Source organism: Trichomonas vaginalis, chromosome VI, assembly GCF_026262505.1.
Source record: "Trichomonas vaginalis G3 chromosome VI, whole genome shotgun sequence".
Classification (NCBI taxonomy): domain Eukaryota; phylum Parabasalia; order Trichomonadida; family Trichomonadidae; genus Trichomonas; species Trichomonas vaginalis.
Window position 1 is genome coordinate 8,585,044 of NC_067208.1, and position 21,853 is coordinate 8,606,896.

Sequence of the window (21,853 nt, forward strand, 5' to 3'; positions counted from 1 at the left end):
ATGAACTTTAAACAATGTTTCATTTCTATATGTTTTGTTGAAATTTAACCTTTTATTTTCACCGAGTTCAGCCAAAGATTGAACGTTATATGGTCGTAAGTAAAAAGGGTTATTGTATTTGCGTACATTTTCTTTCAGTACTTCCATTCTATGCTGAATATTTTCATCTGATGTTGGAGTCTTTTGTATGTCGGCGAACATTTTTCGATATTCTTCTACTATGTCAGCTGAATTTTTCTTAGACTCTTGGAAAGATTCCATATTCTCCGCATACACTTGTTGAGGGTCAAGATTTTTCGGCTGTTCCAAATCTTCATCTAGTTCTGTGAAGTTAGTTTCCAAAGGAGGGACTTGTTCGTTTCCTTCAGGCTCTTCTAGCTGTTGTTGCTGAACTATTTCTTCCATGTCTGGTTGTATCTGAACTTCTTCCTGTGGAGTTTCTTGTACCTCATCTGCTGGCATTTCATATATTCCGAGACCGTTTTTAACAAGTTCCCTATTTAAGCCATCCGCATTCATAACCTTTCTTCTTTCGTTCCGTCTCTATTTTTTACGCGTTTCATGAAGAGAGTTGAATTATCATTTATCTCTGACACCAAATATCTCGGAGTAAATTCATCATGTCATTTGGATGATATGCTATTAAATCATATCCCTTAGCGAGCTTGTATTTTCCAGGTTTGAAATTATATCCCATTTGGTGCTGAACCATAAAGCTAAATAGGTTCGGGTCAGTATTTCCTTCCTTGAACTTTCTAATAGCTTCTTTATATCTGTCACTAAAGTCAAGAGTATCTGGGTAACCATAATTTTCCTTAAGCATTTTTAAGAATTCTTGGTTTCCTTGTTCTCTACTTCTTTTATGTCCTTGCTCTGTTTGTGGTTGTTGTTGTGCAGGGTTTTGAACTGTTGGTTGTGGTGCAGTGTTTTGAACTGTTGGTTGTGGTGCAGTGTTTTGAACTGTTGGTTGTGGTGCAGTGTTTTGAACTGTTGGTTGTGGTGCAGTGTTTTGAACTGTTGGTTGTGGTGCAGTGTTTTGAACTGTTGGTTGTTGTGCTGGATTTTGAACTGTTGGTTGTTGTGTTGGTTTTGGTGCATGCCTGTGTCTGTGTCCATGTGACGATGTAAATGTTTTAGGTAGTCCTGGTGCAGGTGCTTCTCTTGGAGGGTTTGGTGGTATATAAGTTCCACTAGCTAGTATATAAGTTCCACCAGCTGGTATATAAGTTCCACCAGCTGGCACATATGTTCCATCTGCAGCATAATGTCCTACCTGACTTTTCGTTTTTAAGAAAGCATTTACTAGGTCTGTTTTGGTCTGTTGTAACTCTTTTTCTTGACTTTCCACAACAGTTGCTCTAACGGCGTCATAGGCACTTTGAACTGCCTGTCTCGTTGCTGCATCTGTTATTTTCGTCATATTTTGTGCTACTTCTCTTAACTCTTTGTCGAAACCTTCAGACTTCAGTTTCTTTCCAGATGAGAAGTCGTTCACTAGTTTCACCTTACTATGAAGAGCTTCGAAGGCGTTCTTAAAGTCAGCATTCATTAAAGCTTCATTTGAACTGTCTTCATCCGCTTGTATTTTTGTCCTTATTGACCCTATAAGTTGGGCTGCTTTGGCGTTGGCTTGGGCATCTAACCAGTCATTATTAGCTTTTATATATTCTGCGCTTTTCATTGCCTTTTGCATGGCTGCGTCGTTATTTTTACTTTCTTGTGCTAAGTTTTCATACTGTACGGTTTGGTTTTGCAACTGTAAAAGTTTTTCTGCCTTTACATTTGCTTCAACTTCTTTTTTATACTCATCGCTATCCATATATGTCTTCAGGGCTTTTTGTTTTATTTCTTCATCTTTCAGTACTTTATATTGAGTAGTATGGTTTTTCAAATTTATAACATCTTGTTCCATTTTGCTACTTCTGCTGCTTTTTCTGACACTTTTTTCGCATATTCCTCTGTACTTAGTTCTTTCAGTTGTTCTTCTTTCTTCTTTTTCTCTACGTTTAACTCATTGAGTTTCTTTGTGTGTCTGTCATATTCTAGTTTCTTTTCGTTTTCACTTATTTGTTTCTGTATGTCTATGTTTGACTTTTTGACATATGTTATTTGATTTTTGAGTGAACTCAAATTCATTTGACTTTGAGGGTTATAAGCTGTTCCGTCTGCAGCTCCACCATAGCCTGCCATTTTCGCTAAAAGTGCCGCTCTTAAACCTCCACTCTGTGCACCAATAACTCGGTTTAAAAGCATAGAGTTGCTTGACATTTGTTGCAACATAGTGGGGTCATTCATAATTTGTTGTTGCAACTGTTGTTGTGGTGTCAGTTTTACTATTGGATGTTTCAATGTTCCCTTCCTCTTACGTATATTCTTACGTAGCTTACGTGGCATTTTAAGTGAAGTAAAAAACGGTTTTTGACAGATGTTTATATGACACTTTTTGTTCAGCACAAAAAACTACTCGGTCAACGGCGATGACTCTCAAAAACCGTTGTGCAAAAAGTTTTACCGTTGGACAAAAAAGCATATATAGAAAACAAAAAACGTTTATAGTTCATTCAATATTTGAGATGGAACGGTTTTCCAACGGTAACTATTAAATAAAATAAAAAAATAGAGGGGGTTACCGTTGACGAAAACGGTTCATCTCAAACTTTTCTATGAGTGGTCCGAAAAAACAGTTCATTTTTCATAATGTACGCGTCTCGAACAGTGAAGCCCAATTCAATAGAATACTATCTCGAAAAACAAGAAGCTGACACTGCTATTCAGTCTTTAATACAGAACCAAGCTCAGGAGAACTCAAAAGACTCCCAATTCAAATCGACATCCAATTCGAAGCAATTAAAACTTGACTCGAATGTTTTAAAACCACAGCCCGCACGAACAAATACAGCTCTAAGAATAGACCAAAGAATACCGAACAAAGAGTTGAGGTCAAGATTGAAATTACAATCGGATGAGTATTTTTCCCTTAACAACCAGGGAAATACTCCATATAACCGTATCTACACAAATACCGTTAAAGAAACAATAACGGCATACACAAAACTCTGTCAATTGGTCCCCAACCAGGACCAATTGACGGACATTATATGTTCCTACCTTCCCATATTTGCTGAGTGTGTGGAAGGTAGGACATTGTTACAAGCTTGCTTACGTATGCCACCAAATCTCCGTCAACAATTTGCTCAAATTGTACATGAATTTAAAGCTTTTAACAACGGATACGATGAAGATGAAGTAGCAGATGAATTTGGGGAAGAAAAAACATTTTTCCCCTCATATAATACGCCTGCAACAGTATTTCCTACTAATGAATTTCACAACTATTGTGTCGTTCATTTAATTGTTGTGGATATGCCCACAGGTGAAGACATTCTCAGTGGTGACTTCATCGAAGTCTGTATCAATACAGAATTGGGAGAAGATGAGTTGCACAAATTCTCCAACGTCGAACATATATTCAAACCAGCACACCAACTCTTTATCGAAACTGAAATAACACTCACACAAAATATGTCCATCTCATTTAAATCCAAATCAGGACGTCCATACAGAATTTGGATGAACTACGTCCTCCTCCACTACGCCGACGATGACGAAGAAGAGGAAGAGGAGGAAGAAGAAGAGTCCTCCGAATTCACACCAGAAGACTAACAATTTTCCGAATAAAAACTTCATTTATACTAAACATCTTCGGGGCTAGAAGGGGCGCAGCCCCTGGAAGCCCCACCTTTTTTTTTTTTTTAAAAAATATATTTTTGAATATTTTTGTAGAAATTGATTATAATTATTTATAAGCAATGTCTCAGATATGTGTGTTTCTCCAAGCCAAAATGTAATATAGATTTAAAATGAAGTAATTTTATTAAAATTCAAAGAATCTCAATTTGATGATATTAATAACTCATCAAATTTAAAAATACGATAACAACTGATTTATTCTTTCAAGTCAGAATACAAGGTTGAATCAATGGACTAATAAAAATGTAATAAAAAATTCTTGAAATAGTATTGCTCGAAGAATACTTAATAAAAAGTATTAAAACTATAATTCACCTTAAAATTCAGGAATCAATGCCAAAAGTTTGGAGATTAAGGAATAAATATAATGAAAGAAACATGTTGTACACTAAATTTCTAATGAGATATCTTTGTTAGAGATTTCTATGCCAAGAAATCCATTTAGATCTCATCATGTATAGTAGGAATGCTCTTTGAAAAATAAATCAAAACCGTTTTTATCGTTATCAAATCATAATACATGAATATGCGCAAAAAAATAAAATCTTTTAATTCTCATTTTTGTAAAGTTTCTAATGAAATATCAATATTCTACATTGGTTACAATCTTCTCAATAACGTATGCCAAGTTCACTTGAATTGGTGTTTCTATAGACTATCTTTCTTTTTTATGTTCAGGATTGTTTTTTCTATTGCATAAAATTTATTGAGGGGAGAGAGATGGTCCATCAGAACCCATAATTTTTTAATGACTGATCAAGGCAATCGCAAATCATCACAATCTGATGTTTAGAACCAAGCAAAGAATGATTCATGTTATAGCATTTATCAAATGACACGCACTTGACAATTTAAAATTAGATGTAATTCGGATTTCGTATACTTAGTGGTATAGTTCTTTCCTAAAGAGTGCGTAATAGAGGCAGCAAAAGCAAGGTCTGTAACGAAAGATACATTATTAGATAAAGATACAAAGAAGCATATCCCAAAAATATTCCGTATAATTATAAGAAATTCTTCTCCATAAAGATATATTGTTGTATTGGTTTTGAGTTGTGGGCTCTAATATCGATATAAACGATTTTGTAGTAAATTGTGTTGGCGTATAGCTGCGAATAGAAGAATGCATGATTCGGAACTTAATGGGATTGTAGAAAAAGTTATTTATTTCTTTAGTAAAACAATGCAAAAAGAATTAAAATGATATGAATAATGATAAACAATTTCATCATAGGTGATAATATTTTTCTTTATCACTAAATCTAAAATAGGAAACTCTGCTTCACACAGATATGATGAAAAGTGAGAAAGATTATGAATAGAATATATATTTTGAACATTATTTAGTGTAACTGATCTACGCGATTTATCTTTTCTGTCACAGAAAGAATCTTTAACTGTAATTGAACCAGAACCAGTTTGATGAAATTCATCTCCTGGTCCTGAGTTTCCAAGGAATGAATAGTTTCCAATAAGAACAGTTGAGCCACCTGCATAGAATGTTCCATATTTAGATTCTTTGTGTTCATTATTCAAAACATTACAAAAATTAAAATTATAGTTACCAGAATCTAATTCGAAAATTAAATAAGTTGATGTTGTGTTACAAATTGATGAAAATGTCATGTTACTTAAACTAGTTGAAGTTCTTAGAATTATTCATGAGTCATAGTCTGCTTCACAGAAACTTGTGTTGATTGATTTAACTTCAATATTTCCATACATAAGATAATTTGTTTTATCTTTTGCTATATCTCCGCATGCATAAAAAGAACTTTCATAAATATAATTTTTATTATTTGAATTTTCAATTAAATTAACATATGAATGATGCCCTTGATACGAGCTTGTTTTTGATCTGGAGCCACATGATCGATATTGTACAATGGAACTATCACAATCAAAGTTGATAGATCCACTATTTGTAATACTACTGCAGTTAGTAAATGAACAATCAGAGTTAAGGAACTTATTGTTTGCATTAGTAAAATATATGGCACTGTGTGTTGAAATTGTGATAAATATGCTTTCGTAGATGAAACATTCATGATTTGTTGATTTTGCTGCAACGTTTGTGCCTCGAATCGGTTCTGAATTAGGTGATGTATTGTAAAAGAGTTCCCAAACATCATTAGGTGATTGATAATAATGGATATTCTTCTTTTGCTTGTAAAGATATGAGTGTTAAAACATCATTGATTTCACCTCACATTTCCTCCATGTTGGAGAGAAATTTTGAATCTTTGGAGACGTGTATCACATTCGTTTTAACGGAAACTTTTTGGAAACATTTATGATCATTCTGTTATTGCTAATGTTTCTGAAATATTCTTGTATTCTTGACTCATTTCTAGTTTATTTTGATTAAACTCATTTTTGATCACATTGAGAAAAATTTCTTTAACTTGGGGTGAATATCGATGAAAAAGATGAAAATGGAAATATCAATATTAATCGGGCAGCATTTAATAATTATAAAGCAATGACAAAAGTTCTTCTTTCACATGATGCAAGTTCAATTAAAAAATAAACTTTGAGAAGGTCTTCATGTTGCAATACTTTTTGATTGTAAAGATACAACCAAAGTTCTTATTTCGCATGACGCAAATATCAATGAAAAAGATAATCTTAGACAAACTCCTCTTCATTATGCAACAATTAAAAATAAAAAAGAAATAGCCGAATTTCTTATTTCACCTCAATAACATACACCTTTTTCTTTTTTTAAATTTTTGAAAATGAAACCTAGTGTTTATATGTCAATAATGAAACTGCATTATGCATAAATTATTTCTGTAATTATGCTGTAGAAATGGTTTGATTCATTTGTTCCATTTTGTAAAAAGATTAAGATTTTTCCATATTGTATTGTTGATACGAACTGATTCTGCTTTATTAAGATAAACAAAGAGACAAAGGGAGACAAAATAGCTTTTATCAGCATTGACAATGAGAATTTGGCTTTCAATTTGGAAATGGATCCATTTGAAGAAATCTTTCAACTCCTCTTTAGGAACAGAGAGAAATATGTTCAAATATGAACCTAATATCCCCAGCAACATTTCTTTGTAAAATTTAGAAAAACCACGTAAAAATTTTAAAAAAGCCTTCATATTAATAAAATTTTGAAGTACTATTGGAATTATATGTGATTCCTGATCCCATTAAGTAATTTTCATCTGAACACTTAAAAAAAATTTTAAGGGTCCACTGTAAGGCCAAATAAGGCCTATCATCGTCCCAAAAATATTGCTCAAGATGGTGTTTTTACTAAGGCCCAAAACTTAAAAAAACACAAAAAAATTAACTTTACTCTTTTGAGATCCTTATCAGATGTGCAACAATTTGATGCAGTATCGCAATTCGAATCCGATTTTTTAATGTAGATGTACTCTAACATTCTTGAAAAAATGCAAAATGATATTAATCAAGCTTTTCATTTCTGTATCATACACAAAACAAAATCATTCATTATACTAAAATTTATCAAAGTTTGAATAATGAAAAAAATAATATCTAAATTTTTACATTGAGTCGGCTATTGATATGGTCAATATTAAATCGTTTAAAAATGGGCATTGGCCAGAATAATACCCACTAAAATACACATTTTTTTAAATTTTATCAATTTGTTTTGGTATATCTTTATGATAATGAATAAAATGCTTATCTTTCATAAGTCAATACATAATTTATGCTGAAACACAAAAAATAACACGAAAATTTTGGCCAACATTTCAAAACGAAGGATAATGCTTTGAATATATAAACAATAATACTTTGTCTAGAGAATTAAATTTGTGCTATCCAATTGTCAATTCTTTGAATTTTTTATAAAATGCACGATATTCCGGCATTAGCCTCAATAAATATAAACTACATGCATCACAATATTAGGATGTAATGGCATTAAACCGAATTTCCTAATTTCTTCTCAATTAAATTCCTAGAAAAACTTAGGAATTAATGATTGGAAATAGGTCAAAAAAATTCCTAATATAAAATTTATACTTAAATTAAAATCAAAATTCGAAAATATCTATTTTTCAAAACACGCATCCAGAAGCGAAAAAATTCGAAAAAATCATGTTCTTATAAAATTCGCTGATTTTGCAATTTTTATGTGATTTGAAGAGATAGAATGTATTATCATCTTACTAAAACATATACTTTATTGTTACATTCACAAAATATTAATCAGAACACTAGGAAAAGTGGATTTTCGAAAAAAGACGATAACAATTATTTGCAAATCGCCTCTCAATTTTGAGAGACTTTCAATTTTTACAGTGGACCCTTAATTAATATTTTGAAATATTTCTCTCATGACAACTGATGCGCGTAGGAGATTACTTCATGATTTCAGAAAACTCAAAAATGATCCACAACAAGGTCTCTCAGCCTCACCAGAATCAGATAACATCATGTCTTGGAATGCAGTAATTTTTGGCCCAGAAGGTACAAGTTGGGAAGATGGTGTTTTCAAACTTACATTGAAGTTCACAGAAGAATACCCACATGTTCCTCCATCAGTTAAATTCACAACCCCAATTTTCCATCCCAACGTTTACCGAAACGGCTCAATCTGTCTTGATATCCTTCAAAACAACTGGAGTCCAGCATATGATATCTCGGCAGTTTTGACCTCAATTCAGTCATTACTTACAGATCCAAATCCAAATTCACCAGCTAACGCAGAGGCTGCCCAGCTATATAAAGAAAACAGACCAGAATACATTCATCGTGTTAGACAGTGTGTTGAAGATTCATGGACTCAGTAAATTTTGAAAATTTTGTCGGCTATTATTTAATTACCATATTGGGCAGATATTATTACATCAGAAACTTTAAATACATGCAATAAATATAATTTCTCTTTTCACAATAATCATTTCAACAGATAATATTATTTTTTTCAAAATATTTGAAACTTTTCTATGAAAAAGAGAGTGTTTCTCCAGCTATATTATCTAAAAGTATTAAATTTGTTATATAAGGAAAGATTTATGTTGATAAAATGGAAGATACTGTATTGTGTATGATTCATACTACCCATAGAAAGAAATACCTGTTTCAATTACAGGCCAAAATTTTTGCCTCTGTAAGTGTTAAAATTACGCCTACATTCAGTCTTATAAAAATGATCTGCAAAAATTGAATTGAAAATAATCGTAATTCTATCGATAATTGTTTTTTAAAAAAATTCTTATGGGAGAACCAATTCGGTCCGAAACATTTCCTTTATACTTCGAATATGATCCAGCCCACAAGTTAAATTATTTCAAGAACACCTCTCAACCTCAATGGATGCTAAATCAAGAAAAACAGCCAATTTATCTTTGGCAACCAACAGTAGATCCAGGACCAAATGGTGGTACAGTCCACAATGAGCAGATGTATGTCAGAAAAAGACGTACAGACTTCAAAGCTGCAAGCAGAAGACCAGATCCAATTCCAAATCAAGAACCATGGGCGTTAACAACAGGAGACGGAACAAAATATACTCTTACATGTGATGAAAGCCAACGTACTCACTTTGCAGTCATTACACCAGAAAAAGGACGCTATGTACTCAATTTACTCTCTGATAGCTTTGTAATTACGAAAGATGTCAAAGAACAAGATGCCGATGAATGCGAGCGTCTTGCAGAAGATAAGCTTAAAGCTAGCTACGACAACAGAAAAGCTTTTAACAAGAAATACGTCAAATTACTTGAAGAAGAAGCCAAAGCACGCAAAGAAAACTTCATACAATCTCTTCGTGACGAAAACGATGACGAAGAATTCGAAGATGTTGATGATCAGTCATTACAAAATATCGGCGATAAAGATGTCGTCAAAGAGATCAAGAAACGCGGTAGACAGCGTGCTGAAGATGATGATATTGATGCCGAGGTCGATTTCCACGTAGACGATGAAGAATTCCTTCAAGATGATGTTGTAGAAGATGTCGAAGAAGTTCTCGGAAAACTGAGTGAATCAGACTTCGAAACAGACAGTGAAGAAGACGGAGAAGAAGAAGACAAGAAGGACAAGAAGAAGAAACAGACTCCTGCTGTTACTAAACCAGTCGCTGAAGAAGACATCAAGAAGATCGCTATTGAAGTTACAGGTGAGAAACCAATTAAAGAAGAGGAACTCGTCAGATACTTCATGGATGTTGGAAGAGCAACACTTAATGATATCAACTCAAGATTTAAAAATCAATACCTACAGACTGAACACCAGAGACATGCCTTCATGCAGTTGTTGAAGAAGAATTGCAAGAAGATTACTAAGGATAAGATAATCTACTTCTCTTTGAAATAAAATATTTTAAATTCATGATTTTTTTTAAACATTTCCAAAGCAATTATGGCTCTGATTCAAGTAAAATGGTATTCTGAATATATATGATCATGTAAAATCTAATACAAAGTGGAAATAATTCACGCCCATAAATGTAGTAGGGATGGCTCTACAGGATACATTTAAGTCTGTATGACATAGCCTTCAAATCTGTTGTTTAAGAATGATTTTCAAATGCTTCATGCCTATTGTCAAAAATATGAATTAAAGTCAAATATGGATAAATGCACTCTTTATGAGATGTTTTAATATGACTCTAATGATTATAGAAAAAAAATTAGACAATTTCAATGCCAAATTTGGAAGCATTTCCATTGCCCATAGATTTATATAATTCATATGACTTAATGATGCACTTACCAATTTTTGACATGCTTCCATTATGTCAACATATCTTTATTTTAATAGTAAAAAACTTTAACAACCATGTTAGGTATTATATAAGGAACTATAATAACTTTTTCCCAACCAAAAATATTAGCTTTTGACCTTAGAAAATTGGAGTATAAAAGCATTGATATCATAAAATTTAGAGAATGTCTTAAGAGAATCATAATGTTTTTTAAGAAATGTTAATTGAAAATCTATCTCCTCTTTTTTGAAATCATTTTCAGTTGCATATTGTTCTGATCATCAGTTTTATTTTTCTTTGGTTCATATGAAAATGGATGCACTGCTTCACATTTTCCTAAGGAAAGAAGCCTCAGAGCGAGGTTAAACGAATCGGTTTCTATTTGCTCTGTATTTACTATACCATTATATGAAGAACTGAATGATAAATCATCACCGATACAATTTATTAATGTTATAATGCTATCCGATGCACTAATAGTATTATTTGCTTTATTTTCTACGAAAATACATTCTGAGAAAGTAATATTTGATGAAGTTGTTGAAATGATTCCATTAAAATTATCAATCTTACCTGAGTTATTTTTATATATTGATCTTTTGACAAACGAATCTCGGTTTCTAGAATGACATAAGCAAATGGAATTTCCATCATGGTTATCATTTGAAACGAAACAACAAAAGTTAATATTAACTGGATCATTTCTAATATCATAACCAGCATAATCTTTACATCTTGTATTTGTGATATTCGAAGAGATAAGAGTTATATCTCCGTAAGAATGATCTAAACTGGATTTTCCGGTGTTGTCAAAGCCGCATTGATAAAGAGAACCTAAATTGACGAAATTTTTATTAATTTTTGTTTGTGATTTAAGATATGTGTTTGAATGTAATCCGTAGCCCGAATTGTAACATTTAATAGAACAAAATCGATCTTGGACAATGGAACTATCACATTTGAAGTAGATGCAACCACCATCTCCTTCATTTCTTGTAATATCAGTATATGTGCATAATGAATGCAATAATTTAATCGAATTAATCCTGCAATTAATGATACAATCAGAAAAATCTTTCAAATGTGGGCTTTGAGTTATTAGTGATATTTACATAATCCTCAGCCGGAGGCCCATAGTATTTTTCCCATATACCATTTGGAATTTCTTCTCTTTTATTCAGGATTGAAAATAATTTGAACGTTTTAATTTGTCAGAAAGTGTCAAAAATTCAATGTGTAAAAGTCGGCTTCTTACAAAAATTCTTTCAAAATATTACCGTACCTTGAATAACCGGCGAACCATTCAATTGGTCATAGACCAATTTGAGATACCCTTTTCAGAGGAATCTAAAATGTTGTTTATATGGTTATTTATATATTATTTAATCATTTTCTTAAATAAAAATCATAAGTTCTCAATTTTTCTTCATAACGATTCTTATAAATTTTAATGTTTTTACTATGAGTGCTAAATATTATTAATTACTAAATGATTTTAAAAAGAAAAAACATGTTTTTACTTTGTACGTTAACATACGTTAATATCACTTCGGCTATGGATAGAGGTCAACAGCGCCTTATTAATGAGAAAAACATTAGCCTCTTATCAATGAGATGGAAGTGTATTCGTGGATTACAATTGTGAATTCAGATACACTTCCATCTCAAAAAATGCAATCAAATTTGTATTGAATTGCATTTTTTGAATACATGCTATTGGCAGTTGGGTTTTTAGTGCATTTATATTATATTGGTACTAAGGCTTTTGGAAAATTTACAAAATAAATTTAATATTTTGTAAATGTTATCGGTTCTTACGCTTTTGGAAGGAGGGATGGTATTTTTGGAGCATTTATATCACATTGGTACTAAGGCTTTTGGAAAATTTACAAAATAAATTTAATATTTTGTAAATGTTATCGGTTCTTACGCTTTTGGAAGGAGGGATGGTATTTTTGGAGCATTTATATCACATTGGTACTAAGGCTTTTGGAAAATTTACAAAATAAATTTAATATTTTGTAAATGTTATCGGTTCTTACGCTTCCTCTCTTCATCAAAGTGCTTCCTCTCTTCATCATGCAGCTTCCTCACTACATCATGCAGCTTCTTCTCTTGATCAAGATGCTTCCTCTCTTCATCAAGATGCTTCCTCTCTTCAACAAAGTGATTCCTCTCTTCTTCAAAGTACTTCCTCTCTTGATCAAGATGCTTCCTCACTCCATCATGCAGCTTCCTCTCTTGATCAAGATGCTTCCTGTCTTGATCAAGATGCTTCCTCTCTTCATCAAGATGCTTCCTCTCTTCATCAAGGTGCTTCCTCTCTTGATCAAGGTGCTTCCTCTCTTCATCAAGATGCTTCCTCTCTTCAACAATGTACTTCCTCTCTTCAACAAAGTGCTTCCTCTCTTCATCATGCAGCTTCCTCTCTTGATCAAGATGCTTCCTCTCTTCATCAAGATGCTTCCTCTCTTCAACAAAGTGATTCCTCTCTTCTTCAAAGTACTTCCTCTCTTGATCAAGATGCTTCCTCACTCCATCATGCAGCTTCCTCTCTTGATCAAGATGCTTCCTGTCTTGATCAAGATGCTTCCTCTCTTCATCAAGGTGCTTCCTCTCTTCATCAAGATGCTTCCTCTCTTCAACAAAGTGATTCCTCTCTTCTTCAAAGTACTTCCTCTCTTCTTCAAGATGCTTCCTCTCTTCATCAAGATGCTTCCTCTCTTCAACAATGTACTTCCTCTCTTCTTCAAAGTGCTTCCTCTCTTCATCATGCAGCTTCCTCACTACATCATGCAGCTTCTTCTCTTGATCAAGATGCTTCCTCTCTTGATCAAGATGCTTCCTCTCTTCATCAAGATGCTTCCTCTCTTCAACAAAGTGATTCCTCTCTTCTTCAAAGTACTTCCTCTCTTGATCAAGATGCTTCCTCACTCCATCATGCAGCTTCCTCTCTTGATCAAGATGCTTCCTGTCTTGATCAAGATGCTTCCTCTCTTCATCAAGATGCTTCCTCTCTTCATCAAGATGCTTCCTCTCTTGATCAAGGTGCTTCCTCTCTTCATCAAGATGCTTCCTCTCTTCAACAATGTACTTCCTCTCTTCAACAATGTACTTCCTCTCTTCAACAAAGTGCTTCCTCTCTTCATCATGCAGCTTCCTCTCTTCATCAAGATGCTTCCTCTCTTCAACAATGTACTTCCTCTCTTCAACAAAGTGCTTCCTCTCTTCATCATGCAGCTTCCTCTCTTGATCAAGATGCTTCCTCTCTTCATCAAGATGCTTCCTCTCTTCAACAAAGTGATTCCTCTCTTCTTCAAAGTACTTCCTCTCTTGATCAAGATGCTTCCTCACTCCATCATGCAGCTTCCTCTCTTGATCAAGATGCTTCCTGTCTTGATCAAGATGCTTCCTCTCTTCATCAAGGTGCTTCCTCTCTTCATCAAGATGCTTCCTCTCTTCAACAAAGTGATTCCTCTCTTCTTCAAAGTACTTCCTCTCTTCTTCAAGATGCTTCCTCTCTTCATCAAGATGCTTCCTCTCTTCAACAATGTACTTCCTCTCTTCTTCAAAGTGCTTCCTCTCTTCATCATGCAGCTTCCTCACTACATCATGCAGCTTCTTCTCTTGATCAAGATGCTTCCTCTCTTGATCAAGATGCTTCCTCTCTTCATCAAGATGCTTCCTCTCTTCAACAAAGTGATTCCTCTCTTCTTCAAAGTACTTCCTCTCTTGATCAAGATGCTTCCTCACTCCATCATGCAGCTTCCTCTCTTGATCAAGATGCTTCCTGTCTTGATCAAGATGCTTCCTCTCTTCATCAAGATGCTTCCTCTCTTGATCAAGGTGCTTCCTCTCTTCATCAAGATGCTTCCTCTCTTCAGCAAGATGCTTCCTCTCTTCAACAATGTACTTCCTCTCTTCAACAAAGTGCTTCCTCTCTTCATCATGCAGCTTCCTCTCTAAATCAAAGTGCTTCCTCTCTTCAACAATGTACTTCCTCTCTTCAACAAAGTGCTTCCTCTCTTCATCATGCAGCTTCCTCTCTAAATCAAAGTGCTTCCTCTCTTCAACAAAGTGATTCCTCTCTTCTTCAAAGTACCTCCTCTCTTCATCAAGATGCTTCCTCTCTTCAGCAAGATGCTTCCTCTCTTCTTCAAAGTACTTCCTCTCTTGATCGAGGTGCTTCCTCTCTTCATCAAGATGCTTCATCTCTTCATCAATTCCTCTTCACCCTGGAGCTCCTCAGCTTTATATCATTTTAATTGGATTTTTTGAAATCCACCTGCAGTAGGATAAAGGAGATGTAACTCACGACTAAGAACCTGGCCATATGCTCCATTCCAGGCCAAAACAGATTGCATAGCCACAAACAGATTGAAATACCAATCCTGTTGCTGCATGGGGCGTCCATATTCCATTTGGAAGACTTGCATCATCACATTTGGATCTGTAAGGACTTTGTCGTTGACAAAATTGGGCCTTGCAGGAGGAACTCCATTTGCTACAATGTATCTGGAAGCAAGAGGTTTGTTCATATCCAATGGATAGATTCCTGTTGCTTTAAAAGCATTTTCGATGTTTGTAGCTGTGCAAGACACACTACATGCATCAAGGAAGCTGCGAACCATGATATAGCGCAGTTCTCTGGCGTTCCATACATAATTGATCACCATATGCCCTTGCTGATCGTACCGGATAGTCGCCATATCAAACAACTTCTTGAATTGGGCCTTCAAGGGAGAAAAAATCCCAACATCAAGAGGTTGTAAGATATGAGATGTATGGCCTGGGAGAACAAGAAGCTCGATATTGAAGGCGCTCAAGAGGCGAACGGCCAAGAAAGAGAGCCTGGATGGATGACCATCTACAATTAGGAGAAAAGGTACCTGGGCATCAAACACATTCATTTGAGACCTTTTCTCCTGTACTTTGCAGATGAACATGATACAGTATACCATAAAAAGGTATTTGTTCATCCATCCACTCTCGGAGCGAACAAAAAAGGCGTCCAGATCTTCCAATTCCGCATCAAGGGTCTTCTTTTGTGGAAGTATCACCATTGGCTTCATAGTTGTACCATCTGCAAAGATGGTACAGACCCCTGTAAGATGTGGAAGCTGAGACTTTTCAGCGCGAACTGGGCGATTCCGGCCAGCAGTAAGAACTTTATAGCGACGTTTGGAATAGAGCATTGTCTCGTCCATATTCGCAATAAACTTCTTCCTGCGGGCAAAGTATCTATGCTTGGAGAGGAAAAATTGGCGAATATGGTTTGCGTCACAGGTAGAGCGTCGGAGCATATCAATAGTTTGACAATCTTGTGGCGATATGATTAAGCCAGCCACGGGATGGCGATGGGCAGTAATCATCGAGCTTCGCTAGAAGATGCGGGCATCTTGCAGCGATTAGTACCCGCGCCGCAAATTTTAATCTCCTATTTTGTAATTCCGTACAGACAGCAATGGCCACTGATGTTGTAATACAGTTCAAGTCGTCTGCCATCTCTTGAACAAGTTTTTTGAACTGCATTTCATCTGGTAGTGACAAAAGGGTCATACCACCCCCTGACTGACCTTTTGTCCATGAACGACAAGTAGCAGTGCGCATGATTGCGCGTGCTACTGTCGTCTTTGAAATTGAGTAAACATTCCGTATTTGTTGATAAGACTCGCCATTTACTCTTCGATAGAGTAAATCGAGTTGCATCTGGGTCAATAGCCCAAGATTTTTATAGTTTTCTAATTCTGCAAACTCGGGAATTCGTGTTCTTGGTTGCATTTTTTTAAACAGGAACTTCACAAATTTGGTTCATGGCCATAAAAACTCATTCAATTTTTCTGAGATTTTTTTTCATCACTCACTCAAAACGCAGAGGACCATTCTTCTCAAAATTGAATTATTTTCTCAAATATTGAGTGAGTAAAATGGGCACGTTGTGTAAATTGATTCAAAATTTTTTATTGGTACACGACCTTTGAAATTGGTCTCGGGCTATTCAACCTACGGTACATCATCATTTTACAAACTTTAGGCGGTATAAATAGAAATATTGAAATACTATCTTTAGTGGTATTGTAATAAACAGAAATTCATCAAAAGTGACAGCTCTCAATTTTTTGACATTTGTAAATTCTAAATTGAATGAGAAAAATGAAATAATACTAAGCATAATACAATATTCTAGATTTAATTATAATTAGGAAAAAGTTAGTTTTGAGAGTACTTTTCATAGGAATATAGAATGAAATCTTCTGAAAAATAATATCACATAAACTCATATTATTTTCTAATAAAAAAAAAAAAAAAAAAAAAAAAAAAGGTAATGGGGCTTCCAGGGGCTGCGCCCCTTCTAGCCCCGAAGATGTTTAGTATAAAATGAGGTTTTTATTCGGAAAATTGTTAGTCTTCTGGTGTGAATTCGGAGGACTCTTCGTGTTTCTCTTCTTCGTGTTTCTCTTCTTCTTCCTCTTCCATTGCTTCTGGGAAGAAGTCTTCTTCTGGGTCGAAAACATTATATAATGTGTAATTGAATGACACATTATATCTTTGTTTGAGTTCGCTCTTGACAAAGAACTTAGTTCCAGGAATACAGAAGACTTCTGTGCGTTGGAAAAGCTGATGTCCTGGAACAAATTTGGCAATTAGAGACTTCTTTTTTCCGAATTGTTCAGGAGTTTCCATGACGACAGTAACAACATCTCCATCTGCGAGGTCTTGTTGTTGTTCGGAAAGGTAAAGAGCAATGATATGAATGGTTGCTGCGTTGAATTCGAGAAAGTCGAATTCAAATTGTGTTGTCGTATAGCATTCAAACCATTTTGTACAGTTGTCTCCGAACTCGTCAGTGTATTCATCTTGGTCATATCCGTAACTAAAGACTTGGAATTCGGCAATTGTCTTGTCGAATGACCGTTGGATGTTACGAGGAAGATTTTGACGAACTTGGTATAAAGTTCTCAACATTATAAGCTTAGTAAATGTTGGAAAATACTGAACTAAGACATCGCTAAGCTCAATTGGACTTGGAATTGTCTTAGTAAGTTCAATTGAACTAGCAATTGCTTTGTTCAGAACTTCACAGAACTGAGTATTGTATATAGCGTCTGGTTGTGTGTTTTCTTCGGCGTCTTTGAGATATTTAGAGCAAATTTGTTGAAGAATTTCTCTTAATTCGCTGTTAGACTTTTTGGCGGTTATTCTAACAGCTGTGCCAGTTCTTGGAGGTTGTGGGGCTTTGGCTTTGGTTAGCGGTTGAGAATTGTTAATGTTGGCTTCCATTAGACAAAAATAAACTGTTTTTTTCGGACTACTCATAGAAAAGTTTAAAATAAACCGTTTTTCGTCAACGGTAACCCCTCTATTTTTTTTTTATTTAATAGTTACCGTTGGCAAACCGTTCCATCTCAAATATTGAATGAACTATAAACGTTTTTTGTTTTCTATATATACTTTTTTGTCCAACGGTAAAACTTTTTACACAACGGTTTTTGAGAGTCGTAGCCGTTGACTTTTTTGTAGAGCACTCAAAATAGTACAGCTTTGTCCGGACAAGTAAGGTCTATCGTCGCTACAGGAAAAGTTACAGGCGTTCCAAGGAAGTATACTTTGAGAAGACTTTCCCCCTTATAGAATGAGATAGGACGGTTATTTTACAAAACTGACAACACTTTGACGCGAGTAGTTTTTTGTGCTGAACAAAAAGTGTCATATATACATCTGTCAAAAACCGCTTTTTAACTTCACTTAAAATGCCACGTAAGCTACGTAAGAATATACGTAAGAGGAAGGGAGCATTGAAACATCCAAAAGTAAAACTGACACCACAACAACAGTTGCAACAACAAATGCTGAATGACCCCACTATGTTGCAACAAATGTCAAGCAATCCTATGCTTTTAAACCGAGTTGTTGGTGCACAGAGTGGAGGTTTAAGAGCGGCACTTTTAGCGAAAATGGCAGGCTATGGTGGAGCTGCAGACGGAACAGCCTATAACCCTCAAAGTCAAATGAATTTGAGTTCACTCAAAAATCAAATAACAGATGTCAAAAAGTCAAACATAGACATACAGAAACAAATAAGTGAAAACGAAAAGAAACTAGAATATGACAGACACACAAAGAAACTCAATGAGTTAAACGTAGAGAAAAAGAAGAAAGAAGAACAACTGAAAGAACTAAGTACAGAGGAATATGCGAAAAAAGTGTCAGAAAAAGCAGCAGAAGTAGCAAAAATGGAACAAGATGTCATAAATTTGAAAAACCATACTACTCAATATAAAGTACTGAAAGATGAAGAAATAAAACAAAAAGCCCTGAAGACATATATGGATAGCGATGAGTATAAAAAAGAAGTTGAAGCAAATGTAAAGGCAGAAAAACTTTTACAGTTGCAAAACCAAACCGTACAGTATGAAAACTTAGCACAAGAAAGTAAAAATAACGACGCAGCCATGCAAAAGGCAATGAAAAGCGCAGAATATATAAAAGCTAATAATGACTGGTTAGATGCCCAAGCCAACGCTAAAGCAGCCCAACTCATAGGGTCAATAAGGACAAAAATACAAGCGGATGAAGACAGTTCAAATGAAGCTTTAACAAATGCTGACTTTAAGAACGCCTTCGAAGCTCTTCATAGTAAGGTGAAACAAGTGAACGACTTCTCATCTGGAAAGAAACTGAAGTCTGAAGGTTTCGACAAAGAGTTAAAAGAAGTAGCACAAAATATGACGAAAATAACAGATGCAGCAACGAGACAGGCAGTTCAAAGTGCCTATGACGCCGTTAGAGCAACTGTTGTGGAAAGTCAAGAAAAAGAGTTACAACAGACCAAAACAGACCTAGTAAATGCTTTCTTAAGAACGAAAAGTCAGGTAGGACATTACGCTGCAGATGGAACATATGTGCCAGCTGGTGGAACTTATATACCACCAAACCCTCCAAGAGAAGCACCTGCACCAGGACTACCTAAAACATTTACATCGTCAAATGGACACAGACACAGGCATGCACCAAAACCAGCACAACAACCACCTCCACAACCAGCACAACAACCACCTCCACAACCAGCACAGCAACCAACAGTTCAAAACCCTGCACAACAACCAACAGTTCAAAACACTGCACAACAACAACCACAAACAGAGCAAGGACATAAAAGAAGTAGAGAACAAGGAAACCAAGAATTCTTAAAAATGCTTAAAGAAGAGTGTGGTTTCCCAGATACTGTTGACTTTAGTGACAGATATAAAGAAGCTATTAGAAAGTTCAAGGATGGAAATACTGACCCGAACCTATTTAGCTTTATGGCTCAGCACCAAAACGGATATAATCTCAAACCTGGAAAATACAAGCTCGCTAAGGGATATGATTTAATAGCATATCATCCAAATGACATGGATGAATTTACTCCGAGATATTTGATGTCAGAGCTAAATGACAATTCAACTTTCGTCATGAAACGCGTAAAAAATAGAGACGGAACGAAAGAACAAAAGCTTATGAATGCGGATGACGTAGATAGGGAAATTGTTAAAAACGGTCTCGGAATATATGAAATGCCAGCAGATGAGGTACAAGAAACTCCACAGGAAGAAATAGTTCAGATACAACCAGACATGGAAGAAATAGTTCAGCAACAACAGCTAGAAGAGCCTGAAGGAAACGAACAAGTCACTCCTTTGGAAACTAACTTCACAGAACTAGATGAAGATTTGGAACAGCCGAAAAATCTTGACCCTCAACAAGAGTATGCGGAGAATATGGAATATTTCCAAGAGTCTAAAAAAAATTCGGCTGACATAGTAGAAGAATATCGAAAAATGTTTGCCGACATACAAAAGACTCCAGCACCAGATGAAAATATTCAGCATAGAATGGAAGAACTGAAAAAAAATGTACACAAATACAACAACCCTTTTTACTTACGAGCATTTAACGTTCAATCTTCGATGAACTCGGTGAAGATAAAAGGTTAAATTTCAAGAAAACATATAGAAATGAAACATTGTTTAAAGTTCATTCAGAACCTAACCAATATGGAAACAAACCTACTTTTGTTTCTGCAGACGATGGAACTACAATGAGATGGGGTCATAAAGCTAATCCGGATAGGTGGTTCATAAACTTACAACCACAATTCCAAGAAGTTGTAGACGCAATGGAAGTGAATGGTGAACCAGATATAGCTGGTATTTTCAGCGCGGCTTTAATGCCATTGAAAGATATGAAAGATGCAGATATTTTGGACCAGTATGAAATGAACATGGCTGATGGAAATATAACACCTGACGTTCTAGAACATTTATCTCAAAGAACTACACAGAACCATAGAGATGGTATATTTGGTGAAGAGTTTAGAAAGAAAGTTAGGGAGGGAGAAGGAAGAGAACCTATTGTACATGACCTTGCAAATGAAAGTTTACAAAATGTCATAAAAACTTACTTTGCAGACAATGAAATGAGAAGGGATGAATATTTAAGAAAACTCAAATGGACAGTACCAAATGAAATGTTAGTATTGAAAAACATGTTCCTTGACAAAATAAAACCAACTACAGAAATAAACGACGCAAGACTGAAAGATTGGGTAAAAGCTTTCCCATTCACAAAAGATATTGTTGGTAACATGGAAAGAAAACCAGAATGGCTACAAAAACATATATTTGGAAACGAGCATATTCCATATGGACAGGCACTGTTTGAAGAGCTTGAACCAGAAACTCAGGAAAGAGTCATGCAAACAATACGCGAAGACTCAAATACAGACTATGACAAACTCTTTCTAGGATATAGGTTACCTGAGATGGGCGACCAGAGCCAAAAGGCAAAAAGGACATGGGAAATTTGCAACATACTAGATGAACATAATGCAAAGATGCAACAACTTCAAGCAGAGGGCAATGAAGGAAAAAGAAGAGTTAAAAACTCAGTCAGGAAGAAAGTAAAGCTTGGTCCACGTGGGTTCTATTATGACATATAAATCCAACTATTCTATATTTTTACTCATATGAAATGTACGCCGCTCAGAATATAACGCCAACAGTTTTGGATGCTATGAATGGAAATGTTTCCGAATGGTATAACGAATGCGACAATGCCATTAGAAGGTCAGAAATAGTTCCTGGAACTTACGAATATACAACTGCTGTTTCTTATGGAAACGTAGGTGAGTTTGGAGAAGTTCTTCAACAACAGTAGATATTGCTTGCGACAGGTTTCATATTATTTCTATTGACAACTCATTCTTATACGTGGAACAAGACATTGAAATAAAACCTTCTGCCAAGTTGTCTGACAAGAAAGGTTGCAATGGAATTTTCTATGTCGGATACCAATATGCTCCAGAAGTTTTCATGGGATATAAGATATATTCTAACTCTGACTTAGTTCAAACAGTAACAT

The 21,853-nt window shown here is 35.1% G+C and overlaps 10 protein-coding genes across 10 annotated transcripts, besides 4 other annotated features; 6 read left to right on the plus strand and 4 right to left on the minus strand.

Moving 5' to 3' along the window:
* Window positions 1–3,753: part of a mobile genetic element that runs on past the window's edge.
* Window positions 595–1,681, minus strand: TVAGG3_0829440 (kinase-related family; the record flags this gene model as incomplete). The annotated part of the gene is made up of 1 exon (XM_051248407.1): window positions 595–1,681. A coding segment is annotated over one exon (1,087 nt), but the record flags the coding sequence as incomplete, so codon positions are not given.
* Window positions 2,698–3,306, plus strand: TVAGG3_0829450 (uncharacterized protein; the record flags this gene model as incomplete). The annotated part of the gene is made up of 1 exon (XM_051248408.1): window positions 2,698–3,306. A coding segment is annotated over one exon (609 nt), but the record flags the coding sequence as incomplete, so codon positions are not given.
* Window positions 3,754–6,954: 3,201 nt separating the features above from the next.
* Window positions 6,955–8,047: a mobile genetic element.
* Window positions 8,048–8,066: 19 nt separating this feature from the next.
* On the plus strand, window positions 8,067–8,633 carry TVAGG3_0829470 (histone ubiquitination; the record flags this gene model as incomplete). Its single annotated transcript, XM_001313640.1, has 1 exon — window positions 8,076–8,531. One exon carries the CDS (start codon window positions 8,076–8,078, stop codon window positions 8,529–8,531), a length of 456 nt encoding a protein of 151 aa, XP_001313641.1.
* A 311-nt stretch (window positions 8,634–8,944) lies between these two features.
* On the plus strand, window positions 8,945–10,068 carry TVAGG3_0829480 (uncharacterized protein; the record flags this gene model as incomplete). The annotated part of the gene is made up of 1 exon (XM_001313641.1): window positions 8,959–10,059. The coding sequence occupies one exon, from the start codon at window positions 8,959–8,961 to the stop codon at window positions 10,057–10,059; it is 1,101 nt and encodes a 366-aa protein (XP_001313642.1).
* Window positions 10,069–12,475: 2,407 nt separating this feature from the next.
* On the plus strand, window positions 12,476–14,416 carry TVAGG3_0829490 (SLEI family protein family; the record flags this gene model as incomplete). The annotated part of the gene is made up of 1 exon (XM_001313642.2): window positions 12,476–14,416. The coding sequence occupies one exon, from the start codon at window positions 12,476–12,478 to the stop codon at window positions 14,414–14,416; it is 1,941 nt and encodes a 646-aa protein (XP_001313643.2).
* Window positions 14,417–14,706: 290 nt separating this feature from the next.
* On the minus strand, window positions 14,707–15,753 carry TVAGG3_0829500 (DDE endonuclease family; the record flags this gene model as incomplete). Its single annotated transcript, XM_001313643.1, has 1 exon — window positions 14,707–15,753. One exon carries the CDS (start codon window positions 15,751–15,753, stop codon window positions 14,707–14,709), a length of 1,047 nt encoding a protein of 348 aa, XP_001313644.1.
* A 1-nt stretch (window position 15,754) lies between these two features.
* On the minus strand, window positions 15,755–16,231 carry TVAGG3_0829510 (DDE endonuclease family; the record flags this gene model as incomplete). The annotated part of the gene is made up of 1 exon (XM_001313644.1): window positions 15,755–16,231. The coding sequence occupies one exon, from the start codon at window positions 16,229–16,231 to the stop codon at window positions 15,755–15,757; it is 477 nt and encodes a 158-aa protein (XP_001313645.1).
* A 297-nt stretch (window positions 16,232–16,528) lies between these two features.
* Window positions 16,529–16,565: a mobile genetic element.
* Window positions 16,566–16,741: 176 nt separating this feature from the next.
* Window positions 16,742–21,853: part of a mobile genetic element that runs on past the window's edge.
* Window positions 16,853–17,350, minus strand: TVAGG3_0829540 (uncharacterized protein; the record flags this gene model as incomplete). The annotated part of the gene is made up of 1 exon (XM_001313645.2): window positions 16,853–17,350. A coding segment is annotated over one exon (498 nt), but the record flags the coding sequence as incomplete, so codon positions are not given.
* On the plus strand, window positions 18,202–18,883 carry TVAGG3_0829550 (protein of unknown function, DUF4106 family; the record flags this gene model as incomplete). Its single annotated transcript, XM_051248409.1, has 1 exon — window positions 18,202–18,883. A coding segment is annotated over one exon (682 nt), but the record flags the coding sequence as incomplete, so codon positions are not given.
* TVAGG3_0829560 (protein of unknown function, DUF4106 family) lies at window positions 20,910–21,431 on the plus strand (the record flags this gene model as incomplete). Its single annotated transcript, XM_051248410.1, has 1 exon — window positions 20,910–21,431. One exon carries the CDS (start codon window positions 20,910–20,912, stop codon window positions 21,429–21,431), a length of 522 nt encoding a protein of 173 aa, XP_051083885.1.